Source organism: Pelophylax lessonae (genome assembly GCF_965119305.1).
Source record: "Pelophylax lessonae genome assembly, chromosome: 2".
In the NCBI taxonomy this organism is placed as follows: domain Eukaryota; kingdom Metazoa; phylum Chordata; class Amphibia; order Anura; family Ranidae; genus Pelophylax; species Pelophylax lessonae.
This window is the reverse complement of record NC_138769.1, coordinates 719,867,299-719,890,262: the sequence shown is the minus strand read 5'-3', so window position 1 is coordinate 719,890,262 and position 22,964 is coordinate 719,867,299. Positions and strand designations below refer to the sequence as shown.

The 22,964-nt window shown below is 44.6% G+C and overlaps 1 protein-coding gene across 1 annotated transcript in view; it reads left to right on the top strand.

Annotated features, from left to right (window-relative positions):
- LOC309546762 (odorant receptor 131-2-like) overlaps positions 1-22,964 on the top strand; it is a gene marked incomplete at both ends in the record, with an annotated part of 108,462 nt that continues 85,498 nt past the window's right edge. Inside the window, one exon of the mRNA XM_082246453.1 lies at positions 1-22. Coding sequence (XP_082102579.1) covers positions 1-22 — 22 coding nt within the window. The remainder of the gene's footprint in view (positions 23-22,964) is intronic.

Here is a 22,964-nt window from a genome sequence, read left to right as displayed (position 1 = left end):
ATGCCTAAAACTGAAGTCCAGGGTGAGCAAACGTTACCTAAATACAAGAGCCATATATATTCTTATGGAATATTGGTGTACTTTATGTATTTCTTTCAGATCTGTGCTTCCTGTATTAAAGACCATTCACTGCTACTCTCCCTGACTGGTCTCGTCTCCGCCCTCCTCTCCTTGTAGCTTTCTGTCGGCCAGTCCTGATCAGTTTCCCCCACAGCCTTGCCCTACATAGGCTATCTATATGTAGAACAGCAATGATGCTGCTGCTACTTCTACAAGGTATAATCTTGGTTTGCAAAGCACACAAAGCATTTTTATATCCTTTGTTACTATTAAATAGTATATTTGAATGAAGATTTTGCCAAGTGTGCACCTTTAAACTACAAGACATGCTCTGTATATAATATAAATCTTGCCATCCGTTATGTCCATAGCCCCTCAAATTAGTAAATTAGAAGTGGGCACTGTCCTTCATGGAATTTCTAGAGTAGTAGTTTCAATAAGTCTTGTGCAACATACAGTGCCTTGCGAAAGTATTCGGCCCCCTTGAACTTTTCAACTTTTTGCCACATTTCAGGCTTCAAACATAAAGATATAAAACTGTAATTTTTTTGTGAAGAATCAACAAGTGGGACACAATCATGAAGTGGAACGAAATTTATTGGATATTTCAAACTTTTAAAAAAAATAAAAAACTGAAAAATTGGGCGTGCAAAATTATTCAGCCCCTTTAAGTTAATACTTTGTAGCGCCACCTTTTGCTGCGATTACAGCTGTAAGTCGCTTGGGGTATGTCTCTATCAGTTTTGCACATCGAGAGACTGAAATTTTTGCCCATTCCTCCTTGCAAAACAGCTCGAGCTCAGTGAGGTTGGATGGAGAGCGTTTGTGCACAGCAGTTTTCAGTTCTTTCCACAGATTCTCGATTGGATTCAGGTCTGGACTTTGACTTGGCCATTCTAACACCTGGATATGTTTATTTGTGAACCATTCCATTGTAGATTTTGCTTTATGTTTTGGATCATTGTCTTGTTGGAATACAAATCTCCGTCCCAGTCTCAGGTCTTTTGCAGACTCCATCAGGTTTTCTTCCAGAATGGTCCTGTATTTGGCTCCATCCATCTTCCCATCAATTTTAACCATCTCCCCTGTCCCTGCTGAAGAAAAGCAGGCCCAAACCATGATGCTGCCACCACCATGTTTGACAGTGGGGATGATGTGTTCAGGGTGATGAGCTGTGTTGCTTTTACGCCAAACATAACGTTTTGCATTGTTGCCAAAAAGTTCGGTTTTGGTTTCATCTGACCAGAGCCCCTTCTACCACATGTTTGGTGTCTCCCAGGTGGCTTGTGGCAAACTTTAACCACTTAAGCCCCGGAGGATTTTCCTGCTTAACGACCAGGGGGTATTTTGCGATTCGGCACTGCGTGACTTTAACGGAGAATTGCGCGGTCGTGCGACGCTGTACCTAAACGAATTTGACGTCCTTTTTTTCCCACAAACAGAGCTTTCTTTTGGTGGTATTTGATCACCTGTGCGATTTTTTGATCACGCGCTATAAACAAAAAAAGAGCGACAATTTTGCAAAAATAGCAATATTTTTCACATTTTTTTATATGAAATTCCCCAAAAAAAATGTAAAAATCAAAATTTTTTAACTTTTTCGGCCAATTTGTTTTATGCTACCTATGTTTGGTAAAAAAAATCGCAAAAAGCATATTTTGATTGGTTTGCGCAAAAGTTATCGCGTTTACTAACAAAGGGAAAGATTTTTGTCATTTTTGGTGTTTTTTTTTTTAACGCGTAATGGCGGCGATCTGCGATTTTTTTTGCGGTACTGCGACATTGGGGCGGACAGATCGGACCCTTGACTGAAACTTTTGACACTTTTGGGGTTACCAGTGACATTTCTACAGTAATCAGTGCTATATATATGCACTGTTACTGTAAAAATACACTGGTAGTGAAAGGGTTAACTTTATTTGGGAGGGAGGGGCTGTGTGTGTCCCTAGGGGCGTGATTCTAACTGTGATTGGCTGTGGCTACTAGTGTAGGAACAGTGATCAATGGATCTACATAGTAGATCCATGTGATCACTGATTTTACACCGAGGAGAATGACAGCTGGCTTGTTTACACAAGCCGACTGACATTCTCCCTCTCCCCCGCCAATCGCCGAGTGACCGGCGGACATCGGGTCCGCTGGTCACACGCACGGGGGGGTCCGTGACCGCGCGGGAGCGGGAGCGCGCCTCCGGGGGCGCGCGCTCGCTCCCCAGACCCTCCCAGGCTAGTGAAGTTAATTAACGTCACTCTGCCTGGCAGGGGCTGACTGCCGCAGTAAATCTACTTGCGGCGGTCGGCAAGCGGTTAAACGACACTTTTTATGGATATCTTTAAGAAATGGCTTTCTTCTTGCCACTCTTCCATAAAGGCCAGATTTGTGCAGTATACGACTGATTGTTGTCCTATGGACAGAGTCTCCCAAATCAGCTGTAGATCTCTGCAGTTCATCCAGAGTGATCATGGGCCTCTTGGCTGCATCTCTGATCAGTCTTCTCCTTGTATGAGCAGAAAGTTTAGAGGGATGGCCAGGTCTTCGTAGATTTGCAGTGGTCTGATACTCCTTCCATTTCAATATTATCGCTTGCACAGTGCTCCTTGGGATGTTTAAAGCTTGGGAAGTTTTTTTGTATCCAAATCCGGCTTTAAACTTCTCCACAACAGTATCTCGGACCTGCCTGGTGTGTTCCTTGTTCTTCATGATGCTCTTTGCGCTTTGAACGGACCTCTGAGACTATCACAGTGCAGGTGCATTTATACGGACACTTGATTACAAACAGGTGGATTCTATGTATCATCATTAGACATTTAGGTCAACATTGGATCATTCAGAGATCCTCACTGAATTTCTAGGGAGAGTTTGCTGCACTGAAAATAAAGGGGCTGAATCATTTTGCACGCCCAATTTTTCTGTTTTTTATTTGTTAAAAAAGTTTGAAATATCCAATAAATTTCGTTCCACTTCATGATTGTGTCCCACTTGTTGTTGATTCTTCACAAAAAATTACAGTTTTATATCTTTATGTTTGAAGCCTGAAATGTGGCAAAAGTTCGAAAAGTTCAAGGGGGCCGAATACTTTCGCAAGGCACTGTATTTCCTCCAAGGCTTGATAAGTAGACAATGACTAGAAGTTTGAAGCCTCACAAGTTTGCAGAAAACTTTTAATTTACTAAAATAGATCTTGTAGAATATCCTGGGAAATCTCTGTCAGAAGGTAACATCTGGTGCACAACGGATGTGACACAAGGGAGACCTGAGAATGAATTCCCCAGCTTGGCTCCTACAACTGTCAACCCAAACCAATGCTCTCCTGAACATCCCATTAAATGAATATTGGTGTGTAATAATCCAATGATCAGAGATCCTATAAATAACCAGCTAGGATATAAGACTTTCAAAAAAGGGGTTTCAGGCTGACTGCAGCAGAGGTACTTGCCAACACCTGGAATAAATGAGCACCAGGGTGAGTAAAATAGATTTATTTATATGGCCTTTGATGAGCATATCAACCTAATCTATCCTGTGGTGTCTCTTGTAAGTTAGGGAAAGGAGATATTTAGGCAATAAATATTGCTGTTTGTATTATTTACTTCATATTTCTCAAGAAGATTTGGTTTGTAAATGGTTGCAATGTTCATGAGCTACTGCAAAATCTGGTAATCCATCCTCTATCCATGAAGGTAACAATAGCCAGAGAAGACCTTATAGCTGCAAAAAAAAAAAAAAGAAAGAAAGTGGGGGAAAAGGGTTCCAATAAGATGCAATCGGATCATTAAAGCGGAGTTCCGGCCACAAATTTTGGGCCATCCGCTTGCTTTTGGTCACCTGTAAAATAAATGGATAGTTACGATTTTTTTTTTTGTTTACTTACCTTGTTATTGAAGAAAAATATACTCACCTTTCTTCCACTTCCTCCCTCGGCTGCCGTGGCCCGCGACGTCACTTCCTCCTTGCGTTGATTCCTGGGAGCTGAACGTCATTGCTCCCAGGAATCAATGCGCCGGCACCGGCCCCACTCGTCACTTCCAGTGCGTCGCCGCATTTCCTGCTAAACAGCTTCTGGGCATGCCCAGAAGCTGTGGAGGAATGCGGCGCCGCACCGGAAGTGACGAGCGGGGCCGATGTAGGCGCATTCTGGGAGAAGAGGACACGGAAGAGGACACAGAAGAGGACGCGCCGGCTTCAGCTGCCCACATCTGAGATGGCAGCGCTGGATAAGAAATTTTAAAGGTAAGTATTTCTTCTTGCAGGTAAGTGCGACCCGGGACAGTACAGAGGCTATCCATTGTGGAATGTACTAGCCCTGACGGGGGGTATTTTTATTGAAAAATGTTTTTTGTGGCCTGAACTCCGCTTTAAGGTTTAGATGAAGAAGGCAAACGTTTTGTAGGATAGCGGGTAGGTAGTGGAGTGGTTGCTGTGACGTCCTCCATGTTCCCCGACTCGTTGGGCGCTAAGTGTGGGTCACATAGGAGGCCCACATAGGTTTGGGTTATTTTGGGTTACGCTAGGCACCTTGAACAGGGTCACTGCCTTATACATGGGGTACCTTTTTCTTGTACGGCTGACTTGAACTTTAGTTAACTCTCTTAATGTTAAAAAACACCACCAGGGTCACTGTTGCATTTAGGAGGGACACACAGAGTCAATGGCCTCTCCACCTGTCCAGCGTATCTCCGCTACCTCACTCCCAGTAACAGAATGGGGCCCCGCTGTGCGATTAGCAGGGGCTCCATGCGCACTCTCACTTAACTTTTCCTCTTCTTTGCCTGTGCAAAGGACAGGCTGAGGATCTCTGTGATGCCAATCCACTCCCATTGCTATAGGAGACGGAGCGCTCATGGAGAGAGTGCTGACAACAACTCCTCCTGCAAGAAGCTATCCCACCTATCAGATGTACATTCTTACGACAAGCTGCATGTGAAACCTTCATTACCATTGGTAATCACTTGCTGGTGCTGCACACTGTATTAACTCTTGTACTACAAAACCAGAAAAATTCTCTGCTCACCTGCTCAACTTCCTGACCAGACTGCAACCAACTGAATTATTCTGTCTAACAGTATGCGTTAAAAGCGGGTTTAGTCTGCAGCACACATTTGCAATTACTGGGTGTCCAGTGTGCCCCTGTGCTTCCATTGTGGAGGCTCTCAAAATTTTTAGCTAGGACTGCAGAAAATGGGGCGCCTTGACAGGACTCTGTAGCTTACACATGTATTTGCAAATGTGTGCACACCAAACCCCTGCTTTTAACACATACTGTTGGACAGGATAATTCGGTTGGTTCCAGGCTGGTCGGTAAGTGGAGCAGGGAATTTCTCTGGTTTTGTTTTGCATGGGTTGCCCTTCCTTGTGCTCCTTGCCGCAAAAGCCAGTTATAGGTGACGGCAGTGGCCATTTGTTGTACTATTGAAATATATGTGAGGAGACGCACTGGACACCTTTGTTGCCATAATGCTACGTGCTGGGTGTCCAGTTTGTCCCTGTGCCTTCCAGGCTAACCTGCCCTCTGCCTATCAATTATAACACATGTGCTTCAGTTGTGGAGGCTCTCAAAATTTAGAGTTAGGGATACAGAAAATACTGGGGTGCCTTGACTGGGGTATTAGCTTACGCATGTATTTGCAAATGTGTGCAGACTAAACCCCTGTTTTTAACACATACTGTTAGACAGGATAATTTGGTTGGTTGCAGGCTGGTCGGTAAGTGGAGCAGGGAATTTCTCTGGTTTTGTTATGCATGCATTGCTCTTCCATGTGCTACTTGCTGCAAAGGCCAGTTCTAGGTGAGAGCAGTGGCCATTTGTTTGTACTGTTAACTCTTGTATTGCTGTCCTTATCCCCAGTGTGTTTCAACTGACCCAACAGTTAACTTTTTAAAAAGTCCAGCAAGCAGCGCAGAGAGGTAGAAGGGGGCGGGTGGGGCCGAGGAGAAGGAAGGACACGCTGTCATTGGAAGTCGTGCCTCCTATGCCGACGTCTATTATAGGCATCTATCATAGGCGCCGGGACTTCCGATGACAGCGCGTATGTCCTTCCTTCTCCTCGGCCCCGCCCGCCCCCTTCTACCTCTCGGCGCTGCTTCCTGGACTTTTTAAAAAGTGATGCAGATAGAATCAATGGCGCTGGCGAGGCTGCAACTACTGGCACTGCACTGGTGAGGCTACAATTACTGGCACTGCGCTGGCGAGGCTGCAACTATGGGCACTGTGCTGGCGAGGCTGCAATTATGGGCACTGCGCTGGCGAGGCTGCAATTATGTGTACTGCGCTGGCGAGGCTGCATGTATGGGCACTGCGCTGGCGAGGCTGCAATGATGGGCACTGCACTGGCGAGGCTGCAATGATGGACACTGCGCTGGCAAGGCTGCAATGATGGACACAACGCTGGTGAGGCTGCAATTATGTGTACTGCACTGGCGAGGCTGCATGTATGGGCACTGCGCTGGCAAGGCTGCAATGATGGGCACTGCGTTGGCGAGGCTGCAATGATGGACACTGCGCTGGCGAGGCTGCAATGATGGGCACTACGCTGGCGGCTGCATTCGTGGGCAGTGGTGAGACTGCATTTGATTAAAAAAATGTTCTGAGTTCAAAGCTATTTATTTTAAATTTCAGCTTTTTTCCTAAAATTTAGGTGCGTGTCATACGCCGGCACGTGTTATATGCCGATAAATACAGTATGTGTTCCGGTTACATGCCTAACACCCCTTTAGTAACTTCAGACCAAGCAAGGACAAAGTTTTCAAAAATGTTACTGAAAATTCTCAGCATACAGAACAAAACGCACAGTCTTTTCTTAATATCCCTAACTCAGGCTTTGTAGCTGCCGCAGCATACCTGCACATGATAGAGTCCATTATGGCAGATCTGATGTCTTCGGGTGATTTGTAGATCTCAGTGGTCCCGTATTTTTTAGAAAGGCTTCCATAGGTGCTCCAGATTTGGCAGTAGACATTTGTCCAAGACCGACTCTGGTAACAGCAACATGACTGATACGAAGCGTTTCCCCGGATCGGACCCCTGTCCTATTTTTATACAGCACAGGACCAGTGGGTCAGACCCAAGAAAGCCCACCAGGAAAAACCCCATAAGCGTGTTGTTAACTCTACCCCTCCCAGCTGGGGCAGCATTAAATTCCACCTGCCCACAAGCTGGTCCCATCACAGACAGGTCAGGCTACCCACTGCTTTTCTGTGCCTTAATGACCAACCCATTCACTTTACTGAGCATCTACACCACTAGACATTGAACTACAAATACCACATACAGGTGCATCTCATAAAATTAGGATATCATCAAAAAGTTAATTTATTTCAGTAATTCAATTCAAAAATTGAAACTCATACACAGTATCTCACAAAAGTGAGTACACCCCTCACATTTTTGTAAATATTTTATTATACCTTTTCATGTGACAACACTGAAGAAATGACACTTTGATACAATGTAAAGTAGTGATTGTACAGCTTGTATAACAGTGTAAATTTGCTGTCCCCTCAAAATAACTCAACACATAGCCATTAATGTCTAAACCGCTGGCAACAAAAGTGAATACACCCCTAAGTGAAATGTCTAATTTGGACCCAAAGTGTCAATATTTTGTGTGGCCACCATTATTTTCCAGCACTGCCTTAACCCTCTTAGGCACGGAGTTCACCAGAGCTTCACAGGTTGCTACTGGAGTTCTCTTCCACTCCTCCATGACGACATCACAGAGCTGGTGGATGTTAGAGACCTTGTGCTCCTCCACCTTCCATTTGAGGATGACCCATGGATGCTCAATAGGGTTTAGGTCTGGAGACATGCTTGGCCAGTCAATCACCTTTACCCTCAGCTTCTTTAGCAAGGCAGTGGTCGTCTTGGAGGTGTGTTTGGGGTCATTATCATATTGGAATTCTGCTCTGCGGCCCAGTATCCGAAGGGAGGGGATCATGCTCTACTTCAGTATGTCACAATACATGTTGCCATTCATGGTTGCCTCAATGAACTGTAGCTCCCCAGTGCTGGCAGCACTCATGGAGCCCCAGACCATGACACTCCCACCACCATGCTTGACTGTAGGCAAGACACACTTGTCTTTGTACTCCTCACCTGGTTGCTGCCACACACGCTTGACACCATCTGAAGCAAATAAGTTTATCTTGGTCTCATCAGACCACAGGACATGGTTCCAGTAATCCATGTCCTTAGTCTGCTTGTCTTCAGCAAACTGTTTGCGGGCTTTCTTTTGCATCATCTTTAAAAGGGGCTTCCTTCTGGGACGACAGCCATGCAGACCAATTTGGTGCAGTGTGCGGCGTATGGTCTGAGCACTGACAGGCTGACCCCCCACCCCTGCAACCTCTGCAGCAATGCTGGCAGCACTCATACGTCTATTTCCTAAAGACATTATCTGGATATGACGCTGAGCATGTGCACTCAACTTCTTTGGTCGACCATGATGAGGCCTGTTCTGAGTAGAATCTGTCCTGTTAATCCACTGTATGGTCTTGGCCTCTGTGCAGCAGCTCAGTTTCAGGGTCTTGGCAATCTTCTTATAGCCTAGGCCATCTTTATGCTGAGCAACAATTATTTTTTTCAGATCCTCAGAGAGTTCTTTGCCATGAGGTGCCATGTTGAACTTCCAGTGACCAGTATGAGAGAGTGAGAGCGATAACACCAAATATAACACACCTGCTCCCCATTCACACCTAAGACCTTATAACACTAGGGGTTTACTCACTTTTGTTGCCAGCGGTTTAGACATTAATGGCTGTGTGTTGAGTTATTTTGGGGGGACAGCAAATTTACACTGTTATACAAGCTGTACACTCACTACTTTATATTGTAGCAAAGTGTCATTTCTTCAGTGTTGTCACATGAAAAGGAATAATAAAATGTTTACAAAAATGTGAGGGGTGTACTCACTTTTGTGAGATACTGTATTTTATATAGGTGCATTACACACAGAATGATATATTTCAAGCATTTATTTCTTTTAATTTTGATGATTATGGTTTACAGCTAGTGAAAACCCAAAATTCAGTATCTCAGAAAATAAGATTATTGTATAAGACCAATAAAAAAAAAAGGATTTTAATATAGAAATGTTGGCTTTCTGAAAAGTATGCCCATGTACAGTATAGCATGCACTCAAAATTTGTTCAGGGTTCCTTTTGCATGAATTACTGCATCAATGCGGCGTGGCATGGAGGCGATCAGCCTGTGGCACTGCTGAGGTGTTATGGAAGCCCAGGTTGCTTTGATAGCAGCCTTCAGATCGTCTGCATTGTTGGGTCTGGTGTCTCTCAAGTTCCTCTTTACAATACCCCACAGATTCTTTATGGGGTTTAGGTCAGGAGAGTTTGCTGGCAAGTCAAGCACAATGATCCCATGATCATGTGACCAGGTATTGGTAGGTTTGGCAGTGTGGGCGGTGCCAAGTCCTGCTGGAAAATGAAATCAGAATCTCCATAAAGCTGGTCAGCACAGGGAAGCATGAAGAGCTCTAGAATTTTCTGGTAGAGGGCTGCGCTGACTTTGGACTTGATAAAACACAGTGGACCAACACCAGCAGATGACACGGCTTCCGAAATCACTAAATTGATGCAGTAATCCATGCAAAAGGAGCCCCGACCAAGTTTTGAGTGCCTACTATACTGTACATGGATATACTTTTCAGTAAGCCAGCATTTCTGTATTAAAAATCCTTTTTTTTTATTATGACTTATGTAATATTCTAATTTTCTGAGATACTGAATTTTGGGGTGGGTCTAGCAATAAGCCATAGTCCTCAACATTAAAAAAAGAGAAATGTTTGAAATGTATCACTCTCTATATAAAATATAGGACTTTCACTTTTTGAATTGAATTACTCATATAAATGACCTTTTTGATGATATTCTAATATTATGAGATGCACCTGTACGTGTTTATTCTATGTTTTGAGAAAGGGTGACTTTTTTTTTTTTTTTTTTTATTCAGCAATAAATCCTTTTCAACCCTGAAGATTTACAGAGCTAAACCTATTGAGTACTGTTCAGAGCTCATCATGTGTTGTGAATGGTCCTACGGGATCTGTGAGCACATAGTTCATGTTTTATGACACAGCAGATGTTTTTCTATGCAGAGTGGCAGCTTTGAGTTGAATGCCCTGTGTGTCTCTCCTCAGACATGAATTAGCTGCTGCGGGTTCATGTCTACATGTGGCACATGCATAGGTGTTGCTCAGAAATTTAATAAGCCCCCCATCCACACTTCAGCTCCTTTCCCTACGCCTGACTATGCCTTATTACGCTCAACATGCAGAATCTCATTCTTTCTAAATACCCCCTTCACTCACTCACTCTTCCTTCTACACCCTACGATCAAAATAATTCTGGACATTCAGGTGTTTTTGGGCCTGTAGGCTTCAATGGGAATGTCTGTGAACACGTGATACATGCGGTTTCCTGCCTGAGGAACTTCTCACCTATAGAACTGCTCTCCTCGCTTCTGAGAAAAGTGCCGGTAGACATACAGTATGATTTTCAGACTTTTGGCTCTGTATGCCACCAGAATAAAATTAAAATGAAACAATCCAAATAAATTTGAAGTGTAGACTTTCAGCTTTAATTCAAGGGGTTGAACATAAATATCAAGTACAAATTTTAGGAACTGCAACCATTTTTATACACAGTCCCCCCATTTTCAGGGGCTCAAATGTAATTGGACAAATGAATATAATCATAAATGTAGCACCCTCCCAGGTAGGGGCTAGTGAAATACATATGCGACGAGCCAGAACCACAGGGGCGACACGTGAGGTGCACGGTGGGCCGATGAGAGACAGCAATAATACAGTTCATCGGTTTACTCACGGTTAGCAGAAAGCCTCCCTGGGCTGGTCGCACAGTGAAGAGGAAGACAGCACGAAATCCTCCGGGGCACGCTCTGTGATAGGGAAAAGCCAGCCAAGATGGTGGTTGAGGTGCCCGTGATGACAGGGGTGTTTAGAGTGCTTGTGGTGGCTGGGTCCCTTGATGGTATTTGTCGTGACGCCAGTACCGTTAATGGTGGTACAACCAGTTGTGATAGCAATAGTGAAGAATGAGGTAGACAGTGGTAGGATACAACTCACAACTTTTACTGGGACTGGTTTTGATTGCAGTACAAACATCCAGATAGAATACAGTCTCTGGGTAAATAGAGGAATTCTGCTGATCCACTGTTAATAGGCTTTAGTAATGCTGGACTCAGGCTGTGATTCAGTGTAATGCTTACTTGTTAAGTGATTTGGCTTCTGGTACCTTTTGAATCCAGTGAAATTTGGTGAGTTTGCCAGTGGCTAAGAAATCCTTCACCTTTATTCTCAAAGGTCTTGCTGCCTTTTGGTGGCTTTTACCCTTTGATTTTAGCAGTTCCAATTTGTCCCTCTCTGGACTGACCTTCTGTCACCTTCAAATGGAGCTTTTCTCCACACACTCACTTCCTGAACTGAACAACTGACCACAGATAAACCTGAGCTGGGATAGATATCCCAAAGTGGTGCTATCCCCATCTTGTGGTGGGAAGTATGAAGCACACTTGACCAACCTATGAACAGGGATTAACAAATGTCAAATGCAAAATGACATGCAATACAGCGATGACAAAGAAATAATACATTTGCAGTTCGTGAGTGTCATGAGTGGGACGCTGCATACCCCCATGGTAAAACGTGTGTCGACCTCGACACATTTTTGACTCGATGTTGTGTCTTCCTGTAAGATATAAGAGAAAGGGAAAAGCATGCATGCATAGGAAATAACAACATAACCCCATTCTTGTACTTCTTGTATCTGAAAGTAAAATGGGTTAGGCAAACATATCTCAGGCAACCACGAAATGTGTCAAAAAGGGGTGTAGTTTTTCCTCTGAAGACTGGTGATATATGGCAAAACCAGAATAGTCCACGATGAGATGGAAAAAGGAAAAACAAAACAAAAATAACATCTCAGGAGGCTCACAGGGTATGAGTCCGTTCCCTGGGCACAGGAAAAGGTCAACAGACGAATATCACGGAGGCTCAGGTACGTGAAAGTCTATCTCCGGGTGCAGGCTTGAACGTTGCAAAACAGTAGGTAAGTAGTCCTTTTAAAAAGTCCTTTAAAGGAAATGAACATATCACAAGTAAGTCTTCTTCTCACTCTGGAACTTCAGATGATGTAAGGATGCATTCAACGATGAGATGGCAGGGTTGGTAGTTGTCTTCATGGCTGCTGGTGTAGGAAATCCTTAAAACGGACAGGTGGTTGTCCTCTTGTAGTCCTGTCGGATCTTCGTAGCGGCTGAGTTTCTACAGGTCTTGTTTCAAGGGAACTTGGTGTCTCTTGAGCTGTAGTAGACACTTCTTGAGATAGCTCTTCTGGTTGAAGTGCGGTTGTATTGGTCTTGGCAGGCACTAAGATATTGAGCCATGGTGTAAGGAACCATTGTAAAGGATCAGAGTCTAATAATGCTTTTCCAAAAGACTGTAGTGGATTCTCTGAATCAGATAATTTTGTAGGCTCTGGTTCTATGGATTGAGTTTCCTCTTGGACAGTTTCTTCTTGAAGAGTTTCTTCTTGAGTACTTTCCTTGAGACATAACTTAAGGCGATTGCGATGTACTACACGTGATTTGTTTTCTTTGGTGATCTCATAAGTATGAGTCTCTGGATTGAGAATAGCTGTAATGGTGTAAGGTTCTCTCTCCCATTTGCTATCTAACTTGCTGGTGCGATGGTCGTTTTTTAACCACACATGGTCACCTATTTTGAGAGGTTCTGCTTTGGCAGATTGGTTATAATCTTTTTGTTGCTTTTCATGAGCATGTTCCATGCGATGTTGAACAATTTCTTGTGCATCAATTAGACGTCTTTGGTGCTCACTCACCCAATCAGTCTTTGGTAGAGGGTTGATTGCATCAGGCACTTGTACGCCCAAAGTATGGTCAGCAGGTAGTTTACCTTGTCGGCCAAACATGAGATAGTAAGGTGTATACCCAGTAGAACAGTGAATGGTGTTATTGTAGGTGTACATCAATTGAGGCAATAGAGTAGGCCAATCACTTCTTGTAGCAGGCGGTACTGCTCTTAACATCTCAATTAAAGTTTGGTTCATTTTCTCGCAAAGTCCATTCCCTTGGGGGTGGTAGGCTGTGGTCCTGATTTTCTGACAATTGTGAAGTGTACACAGTTCTTTGAAGAGTTGCGACTCAAAGGCAGATCCCTGATCTGTAAGGATTCTTTCTGGGCATCCATATGGCAATAGGAAATGTTTCCAGAAGGCATCTGCAGTTGTCTTAGCGGTCAAGTCCTTGACAGGTACGGCTACAACAAATTTGGTATAATGATCAATGATGGTCATGGCGTATGTGTAACCTGAGCGACTTGGTTCCAGCTTCACATGGTCAATTGCAACTATTTCTAGCGGTGTTCTGCTTACAATGGGATGTAAGGGTGCTTTTTGGTCATGTTTTTCATTTCTTCCAACAGCACAGGTGGAACATTCTCGACACCACTTTTCAATGTCTCCTCTCATCCCAATCCAGTAGAATCTTCTACGGATGGTAGCTTCTGTCTTCTGCACGCCAAAGTGTCCTGATTGGTCGTGATACATTTCAAGAATGATTCTTGCATCTCGGCGTGGTATTAAGATTTGGTATAGACGATCCCAGGTAATTGGGTCTAAAGTTCTTCTTAATAGTAGGCCCTTCTGTAGGAAAAGATGTTTTCTGTGTCTCCATAGTTTTGACAATTCTGGATCAGCATTTCTTCTGCGAATTCTTTCAGGTGTTCTCCCACTGGTGAAGAAATCTTGCAGTTCTCCCAACACTCTGCTTTCATTTTGCAGCTTGATCCACCTTTCTTTGTCCACTTGGGATCTTGGATCCACTTGTTGTTGAAGGTTAAGAACTTTTCTTCCTTTGATGGTGATAATGTCCTGTTGGGCAAAATTTTTGTAAAAAGCTGGCATTTCTACCTCTTCCCAAACATCTTCCTGTGTAGTAGGGTCTTCTTGGGTAGGCAGACGAGATAATGCATCCGCATTTTCATTTGCTTTTCCTGTTCTGTATTTTATGGTGAAATCGTAGTTGGCTAGGCGTGAGGCCCATCTTTGTTCCAATGCTCCCAACTTGGCGGTATTAAGATGTGCTAGCGGGTTGTTATCTGTGAAGGCCACAAATGGTGTTGCGGCAAGGTAATCTTTAAATTTTTCTGTAACAGCCCACACGAGTGCGAGGAATTCCAATTTGAAAGAACTATAATTTTGGTCGTTTCTTTCAGTACCTCTAAGAGATCTACTAGCGTAGGAAATAACTCTTTCTTTTCCTTCTTGTACTTGCGACAGGACAGCTCCCAGACCTTTCTTACTAGCATCTGTGTAAAGATGAAATGGCTGCTGGTAATCTGGATAGCCTAGGATTGGTGGTTCTGTTAACTTCTTCTTCAGGAGCTGGAAGGCAATTTCTCTTTCTGTGTTCCATTCAACTGGTATTGGAGACTTTTGGTACCTCTTAGGATGTCCTCTCAGAAGTTCTAGTATTGGCCCCGCAATTTGGGCAAAATGAGGAATAAAGCGTCTGTAGTATCCTGCGAAACTGAGAAAACTCCTCACTTCTTTCACTGTAGTAGGAGTAGGCCAATTTCGGACTGCGGCTATCTTCTCTGGATCCGGTTTAACACCTTCAGAGCTTACAATATGCCCTAAGTATTTGACTTCTGACTTCAGTAGATAGCACTTAGATGGTTTGACTTTGAGTCCATGTTTAATGAGGATTTGAAAAACTTCGGCCAAATGTTTCAAGTGATCTTCATAAGATTTTGAGTAGATGATGACATCGTCTAAGTACAACAGGACGGTTTCAAAATTTTTGTGTCCTAAGCAACGCTCCATTAATCTTTGAAAAGTTCCGGGCGCATTGCAAAGTCCGAAAGGCATGCAGTTGAACTCAAATAGGCCCATAGGGGTGGTAAATGCAGTCTTCTCACGATCTTCAGGTGCCATTGGTACTTGCCAGTATCCACTGGTTAAATCAAGGGTAGAGAAGTAGGCTGAAGATCCTAAAGCTGTCAAAGATTCCTCTATTCGTGGTAAAGGGTAAGCATCCTTGTGGGTGATTTGGTTAATTTTTCTGTAATCCACACAGAATCTGATGTTACCATCCTTTTTACGGACAAGGACTAGAGGTGCAGCCCATGGACTATGGCTGTCTCTAATGACATTGGAGTCCTTCATCTCTTGGATCATTTGCTTTACGGATTGGTACATAGTTGGTGGTATAGGCCGATATCTTTCCTTGATCGGTGGGTGTGAACCTGTAGGGATGGAGTGCTTGATGATATCCACTTCTCCATAGTCTGTAGAATGCTTACTGAAGGCATGGTGAAGCTCCTTCACAATTTTTAGTACTCCCTCAATTTGGTTTGCTGGTGTGGAAGCATCTCCCACATGAAGTTCTTTCCACCAGGATATGTTTACATTTTGGTCCTGTGGGTTCTGTCTCTTGGTAATTTGCTCTGTGGTAGCTGTAGCCACACTGATGATATCTTGAAAAGTGACTTGGATTAGCTGTGCAATAGGACGGTGTTTGGTTAGTGTTACACTGCTATCACTCAAGTTTAGGAGTCGTATAGGCACTTTACCTTCAGAGACGGTTACTAGGCTTCTTGCAGCTCTAACTAGAGGATAGTCTTCCAAAACAACAGGCTCTACCAGGGCTTGGTAGTCTTGACCTTGAATTCCGACTACAGCTCGGCACCACAAGAGAGTTTCGGTGTTGGGTTTGAGGATCACAGGTTGCTTATCCCGGATGCGGGCACAGCAAATTTCTCCTTTTTCGTTGGTGAATCTCTGTTGCGCACTTAGTACACGGATGGTTTGTTGGATCACCTTCTTAGAATCAGGAGAGGCAGTAGGCACTAACTGGTGCAAGGCTTCTAGCATCTCAACATAACAGTTCCTGAGGACATTCATTCCTAGGACTATTGGAGGGTTAGGGTTATTGTCTCTGACTCGTACCACAATAAGGCCTTGTCGAGGAAGTGTAGTTCCTCCTACTTGAATGGTAGGTTCCCAATAACCATGGACTGGTATGGGTTTGCCGTTACTGGCTATGAGACTCAGCCAGGATTCTGGAGGCTGGGTAAGCTGATTTTGATCCCAGTATTTTTCAAAGGCTGCTTGTTGGATAGTGGTGACTTGGGATCCGGTGTCAACTAGGGCAACAAAAGGAACTCCATTTATTTGAAGTGCCACTTCAGGACGGGATCCAACGTATCTTGGCATCCAGTGGGGATCTTCTGGACCTATTGGTTTACCTCCCGAGGGGTGGTCCTTGGCCTCGGGGGTTTCCCTGTTTAACTGCCAGCAGGTTGCTTCTGTATGGCCTGGTTTGTGACAGTACGTGCAGATTGGCCGCTTAGGGGTACTAGTGCGGTCAGGGGGGCGTCCGCCAGAATTTCTGGAATAAGTCTCTCCATAATTAGAGGGGAAGAGTCTTCTGGACACAGGTTTCTCATCCTCTAGCATTAATGGTTTCTCCCATTGTTCCAACTTTTGGTGGACTTTCTCCAGACTTTTAGTCAGGAAATGGACTTGCTCAGTCAAGGCGGCAACTGCGTCAGTAACTGGAGCTTGGGTTGCCTGACTGACTATAGGTAAAGACTTTGCAGGGGTAACCAGCTGTGATACAGGCACTTCAGCAGATCTAACAGGTTCTGTTGGTGGGCTTTTTCCCAGTATGCTGATAGCTAATTCTTTAAAATCTAAGAAGGTAGCTCCTGGATGTTGGGCGGCTAACATTCTTAGTTGGCTCTTTAGATTGTCTGTATTGACGCCTTCAATAAATTGTTCTTTCAGGGTTTTGTCCTGATTCTCTGCCTCACGGGGGTCTACTTGGATAACAGCTCTAAGGGATTCCTGCAAAGATAATGCAAAGTCTCTGAGTGACTCACCAGATTGCTGTTTCTTGCTGAAGAACCTCATCTTGACCTCTGACACAGTTCTGGGTTCAAAGGTGGTGTAGAGACGTTCAAAAATCTGCTCCATGGTCTTTCTCTCTGAGCTCGGCCAAGATTTCACTTCTCTGAGCGCAGCTCCTTCCAATTGTGCAAGAAGAATCTCCATCTGTTGCTCTGAGGATACAGGGTACAATCTGAACACAGCAAGAATTTTTTCTTTAAAGTCCCTTAAAGTATGAATTTCTCCAGAATATCGTGGGAACCAGGGGGCCCCAAAATAATAAGGCATGGTTAAAGGCATTAAGCTTGGTGCTGCAGCGGTTGGTATTGCGCTGGGACCGACTGTGGCTGATGCAGGGGGTCCGCTGAGGTCAGGCTGCACGTCATCTCCCTGCACAGACATGGTGACAGCAGGTGAATTATAGTTAGGTAAGTCAAATGCGTTTTTAGACACTTTTTGTACGGCGTTGCTATGGGCGACCGCTGCCTTGCGGGTGTATGGCCCTTTAAGAATTTTATTCCAGCTGAATACAATGCTGCAACAAAGTTGATTTTGGGTCTCTGGCAAAGTTCCTGCTATTAGTGCTCCTTATAGTTAGTAGAGGCAAATGACAGGTTGCGATTACTGCTCGGACGGCAAGCCATGCGATTATTTTCTCTTCTTGCTCGCATGCGAAGTCTTGCGACTCCTGGTGCGTGCGCTTGTCACACTCTCCTCCCAGGATTGACACAGCAAAGGTAAGGTGGGCTGGCTGGACAATTTTGCATAAATGGGTGGCACCAAAATTTCCCGCTCTTCAGGGAGTGTCACTAACTTATCCACAGTGATGGCGCAGAAATTTTTAAACAAGAAGGCCTCCGGCAGCCATTTTAAGTGAATAGAAACAGTCAATTCAAATACAGCAAGCAGTTTTGTTGACACACAAATGTCTGATTTTCTCACTTTGGATGCTGCGATTTTTATGCTGATAAGTGGGATAACATTTCCATGCGACTTTGAAACAATTTAAACAGTTCTGTGGCCCCACACAGTGTGCAATAAGTAAACAGTCTCTCAATAAAGCAAAAGGGGCTTATTCTGATGCGACAGTCTTTTAGATAAGGCGCAGGGGTTAATAATCCTGTTCGTGACGCCAAATTTTTATGCGACGAGCCAGAACCACAGGGGCGACACGTGAGGTGCACGGTGGGCCGATGAGAGACAGCAATAATACAGTTCATCGGTTTACTCACGGTTAGCAGAAAGCCTCCCTGGGCTGGTCGCACAGTGAAGAGGAAGACAGCACGAAATCCTCCGGGGCACGCTCTGTGATAGGGAAAAGCCAGCCAAGATGGTGGTTGAGGTGCCCGTGATGACAGGGGTGTTTAGAGTGCTTGTGGTGGCTGGGTCCCTTGATGGTATTTGTCGTGACGCCAGTACCGTTAATGGTGGTACAACCAGTTGTGATAGCAATAGTGAAGAATGAGGTAGACAGTGGTAGGATACAACTCACAACTTTTACTGGGACTGGTTTTGATTGCAGTACAAACATCCAGATAGAATACAGTCTCTGGGTAAATAGAGGAATTCTGCTGATCCACTGTTAATAGGCTTTAGTAATGCTGGACTCAGGCTGTGATTCAGTGTAATGCTTACTTGTTAAGTGATTTGGCTTCTGGTACCTTTTGAATCCAGTGAAATTTGGTGAGTTTGCCAGTGGCTAAGAAATCCTTCACCTTTATTCTCAAAGGTCTTGCTGCCTTTTGGTGGCTTTTACCCTTTGATTTTAGCAGTTCCAATTTGTCCCTCTCTGGACTGACCTTCTGTCACCTTCAAATGGAGCTTTTCTCCACACACTCACTTCCTGAACTGAACAACTGACCACAGATAAACCTGAGCTGGGATAGATATCCCAAAGTGGTGCTATCCCCATCTTGTGGTGGGAAGTATGAAGCACACTTGACCAACCTATGAACAGGGATTAACAAATGTCAAATGCAAAATGACATGCAATACAGCGATGACAAAGAAATAATACATTTGCAGTTCCCACGTGTCATGAGTGGGACGCTGCACATATGTGGCCCTGTCTGCTTATCAAGGGGGGCCAGAATTGTTAGCTAGCTGTCACATGTTTCCAGGTGTGGTCTGTTGAGTCTGGGGAGTCTCCCCACTGTATCCAATGAGGGATGTTTTTGGATGGTGGAGGGAACCTAGCCAATAGCACACCAGGGTTTATGACTGTCCCAGTGGGCAGGGTTTGCCGCAATGCACCCTGGGATTGGAAATAAATCCTGAGGGAGCATGTGACAGAGTGTCTTTTGGCGGGGGCATTAGTCCCAGGAGGAGGTGATGGCTGTTCCTCTCCTGAAAAGTGTGAAGGTGGTCCAGGCAGTTGGCCTAGGGACCGGAGGTTGAGCTGGGTTGCAGAACGGATCCAGAGTTGCTGACCAAGTGGAGCTGTGGGGGCAGAGGTCTCCAGGAAAAACAGTGTCGTTAGTACTCAAGATCTGCCCCGGGGTGTGCCTAAGAGAGAGGGGACCACTCCAGAAGGTCAAGGGGGTCCAGGAGCCAGCTAACCAGTGATTGTGGCAGTGAAAGGGGGTGCCAAGTATTAGAGCTCTGGAAATAGGGGAGTAAAGGGGGCGTCAGTGTGGGCCCTGAAGTGTTCAGCAGTGCAGTAAAAGTGTACAGTTAGCTACCTCAGGAAGGAGTACCTCAGGGAGCTGAAACGGACTTTGACAGTCAAAGGCCAAGTTACAGCATCCAGTCAGCATTAACAGGCATCCGGCCAGCGTTAACCAGCGTCAAGCAGCATTTTCTAGAGTCCCTGCCTAATTGTGTATAGTTTAATTGTTGGAGTATCCCACTCATCCCTTCTCCCATCCAAGTTCTTAAATAAATCAAAAAACCCAAAGATACTGGACTGGTTCTTGTCCCAGTATTCACACTTGGAAAAACATGTTCGAAGGTACTTTTGTTGCACCCGGTGACCCAGGGGGACTCACAGCCAGCACCTATGCTGGGAATTGTGCTACATAAATAAAATGTTGATTTTTAATATTTTGTTGAGAAGCCTTTACTGGCAATGGCTGCCTGAAGTCTGGGGCCCATGGACATTACCAAAGACTGGGTTTCCTCCTTTCTGAAGCTTTGCCAGGCTCTAACTGCAGCTGTCTTCAGTTGTTCTTTGTTTGTGGGTCTTTCTGCCTTTAGTTTTGCCTTCAGCAAGTGAAATGCATTCTCAATTGGGTTGAGATCTGGTGATTGATTCAGCCATTGCAGAATATTCCACTTCTTTTTCTTCAAAAGCTCCTGGGTTGCTTTTGCAGTGTGTTTTGGATCATTGTCCATCTGTACTGTGAAGCTACGTCCAATCAGCTGTGCTGCATTTGGCTGAATCTGGGCTGACAGTATATCTCTAAACACTTCAGAATTCATCCAGCTGCTTCTGTCTTATGTCACATCATCAATAAATGCCACTGGAAGCCATGCATGCCCATGCCATCACACTGCCTCCACCATGTTTTATAAATCATGTTGTGTGCTTTGGATCATGAGCTGTTCCAAGTCTTCTCCACACTTTTTTCCTCCCGTCATTCTGGTACAGATTAATATTCATCATACATACTAGGTGGAGTAGAACTGGGGGAATCCATAGCGGAGAAGGATCTGGGTGTTCTGGTAGATGATAAGCTTAATAATAGCATGCAATGCCAAGCTGCGGTTTCCAAAGCAAGCAAAGTCTTCTTGTATTAGGAGAGGCATGGACTCCAGAGAGAGAGATATCATTTTGCCCCTGTACAAATCATTAGTAAGATCTCATCTGGAATTTGCAGTTCAGTTTTGGGCACCAGTTTTTAAAAAGGATATCGGGGAACTGGAGAAAGTGCAGAGAAGGGCAACCAAACTGATAAGAGGCATGGAAGAGCTCAGCTATGAGAAAAGATTAGAGGAACTGAATTTATTCTCTCTTGAGAAGAGGAGATTAAGGGGGGATATGATCACCATGTATAAATACATAAGGGGTCCATATAGTGAACTTGGTGTTGAGTTGTTCCCTTTAAGGTCAACACAGAGGACAAGGGGGCACTCTTTACATCTAGAGGAAAACAGATTTTGTCTCCAAATATGGAAAGGCTTCTTCACTGTAAGAGTTGTGAAATTATGGAATAAACTCCTTCCAGAGGTGGTTCTGGCCAGCTCACTAGATTGCTTTAAAAAAGGCCTGGATTCTTTCCTAGGTGTACATAATATAAATGGGTACTAAAATTTTTTTAGGCAAAATTGATCCAGGGAATATCCGACTGCCCCTCGGGGGATCAGGAAGGAATTATTTTTCCCCTGCTGCAGCAAATTAAATCATGCTTTGCTGGGGGATTTTTTGCCTTCCTCTGGATCAACTATGGGTAAAGGATTGTGTATATGGGATTGTATGGTTGGGTTTTCAATACTGTTTTTTTTTTTTTTGTTGGTTGAACCGGATGGACTTGTGTCTTTTTTTAACCTGACTAACTATGTAACTATGTAATAGTAATATTAATATCTGTGCAAAGAATGCTTTTTCAGATTTGGTCTGGCTATTTTAGATGTTTTTTTTTTGGCTAAGTCTAATCTGGCTTTTCCTCTCTTTAGGTTTATGAATGGTTTGCTCATTGTGGCAGGGGTGTAGCTACAGCCAGGGTTGCTGGGGTTGCAATTGGAACCAGGCCCCATGCTCCAGGGGGACTGTGCAGCTCCCCTGTACACCTGGATAGGAAGGGCGGCAGGGGCAGCATGTAGAGAAATCACTGTCCTCCTTTTTCCTCCTGTAGCTGCAGGAGGAAAATGGAGGAGATTGTTTCCTCTGTATGCTGGCCCTGCCACTCCTCCTATCCAGTTCACTTGTGTTCTGCTGTCTCTGGGCCCCTGTGTGCTTCCCTGGTACCCTTCCCTCTCCTGCCGGCTGCTGCAGGGGATGTGTCACAATAGAGAACCAGGAAGGGGTCGGTAGATATGTAATTTACCAGCTCCTTCCTTTTCTGAATGGACAGAGTCATAGTCAGTGACATTGTAAAAAAAAAAAAATAAAATGATAAAAAATAATACAATTAAAATACCAAAAAATAAAAATTACTGACACCAGTGGGTGAACTTTCAGGATCGCAAAGGTCACACTTGCGACCGGGCCCTGGCATTCCACCACTGTGGGGAGGCTCCAAGATGGCAGGAAGGGGGCCCACTGCAGAACTTGTGAAAGGGACCCGCTGCGGGACCGTAATAAAGGGCCCCGCAACGAGGGTAAAGGACCCCAGGACCAGTGGGAAGAGCCCTAGACTTGAAGGGAAGGGCCCCGGCCAGGGGGTCCTTCATGGTTTCTGAAGGTTCTAGTTACGCCTCTGCCTTGTGAACCCTCTGTATTTGCTCTCGTGATTGTAGACTTTGAGGAGGGTTTTGGGGTCTTTTAGACCTCCAGATCCCTCCACAAGAGTACCTGTCAAAGAAAAAAAAAATGTTTTTTAAATGCACAAAAATATCGGCCCATATCATCATCATCATCGGCCAAATGCACAAAAATATCGGCATATATCAGCAACGAAAAACCGATATCGGTCGATCACTACTTTGAACGCACGATGTAGGTTCACAGCAATAGATTCCAAATGTAAATACCACACTTAGATCCAACTCCAGACCATTTTACCTGCATAACTGATGAAGAAATAATGAAGGAGTAGCCACACCTGGCCATGAAACAGCTTTTGATTCAATTGCCCAATTACTTTTGGTCCCTTGAAAAAGGGGAGATTGCTATTCTTAAGAGCTGTAATTCCTAAACCCTTCCTGCTGGTTCACACTAACGCAGCACGACTTCGGGGGCGACCTGTGAAGTCGCGTGCACCGCGACTTCGGCGCGACTTGCACGGACTTCATATAATGAATGTCTATGCAAGTCGCTCCAGGTCGCCCTGAAGTAGTACAGGAACCTTTTTCGAAGTCGG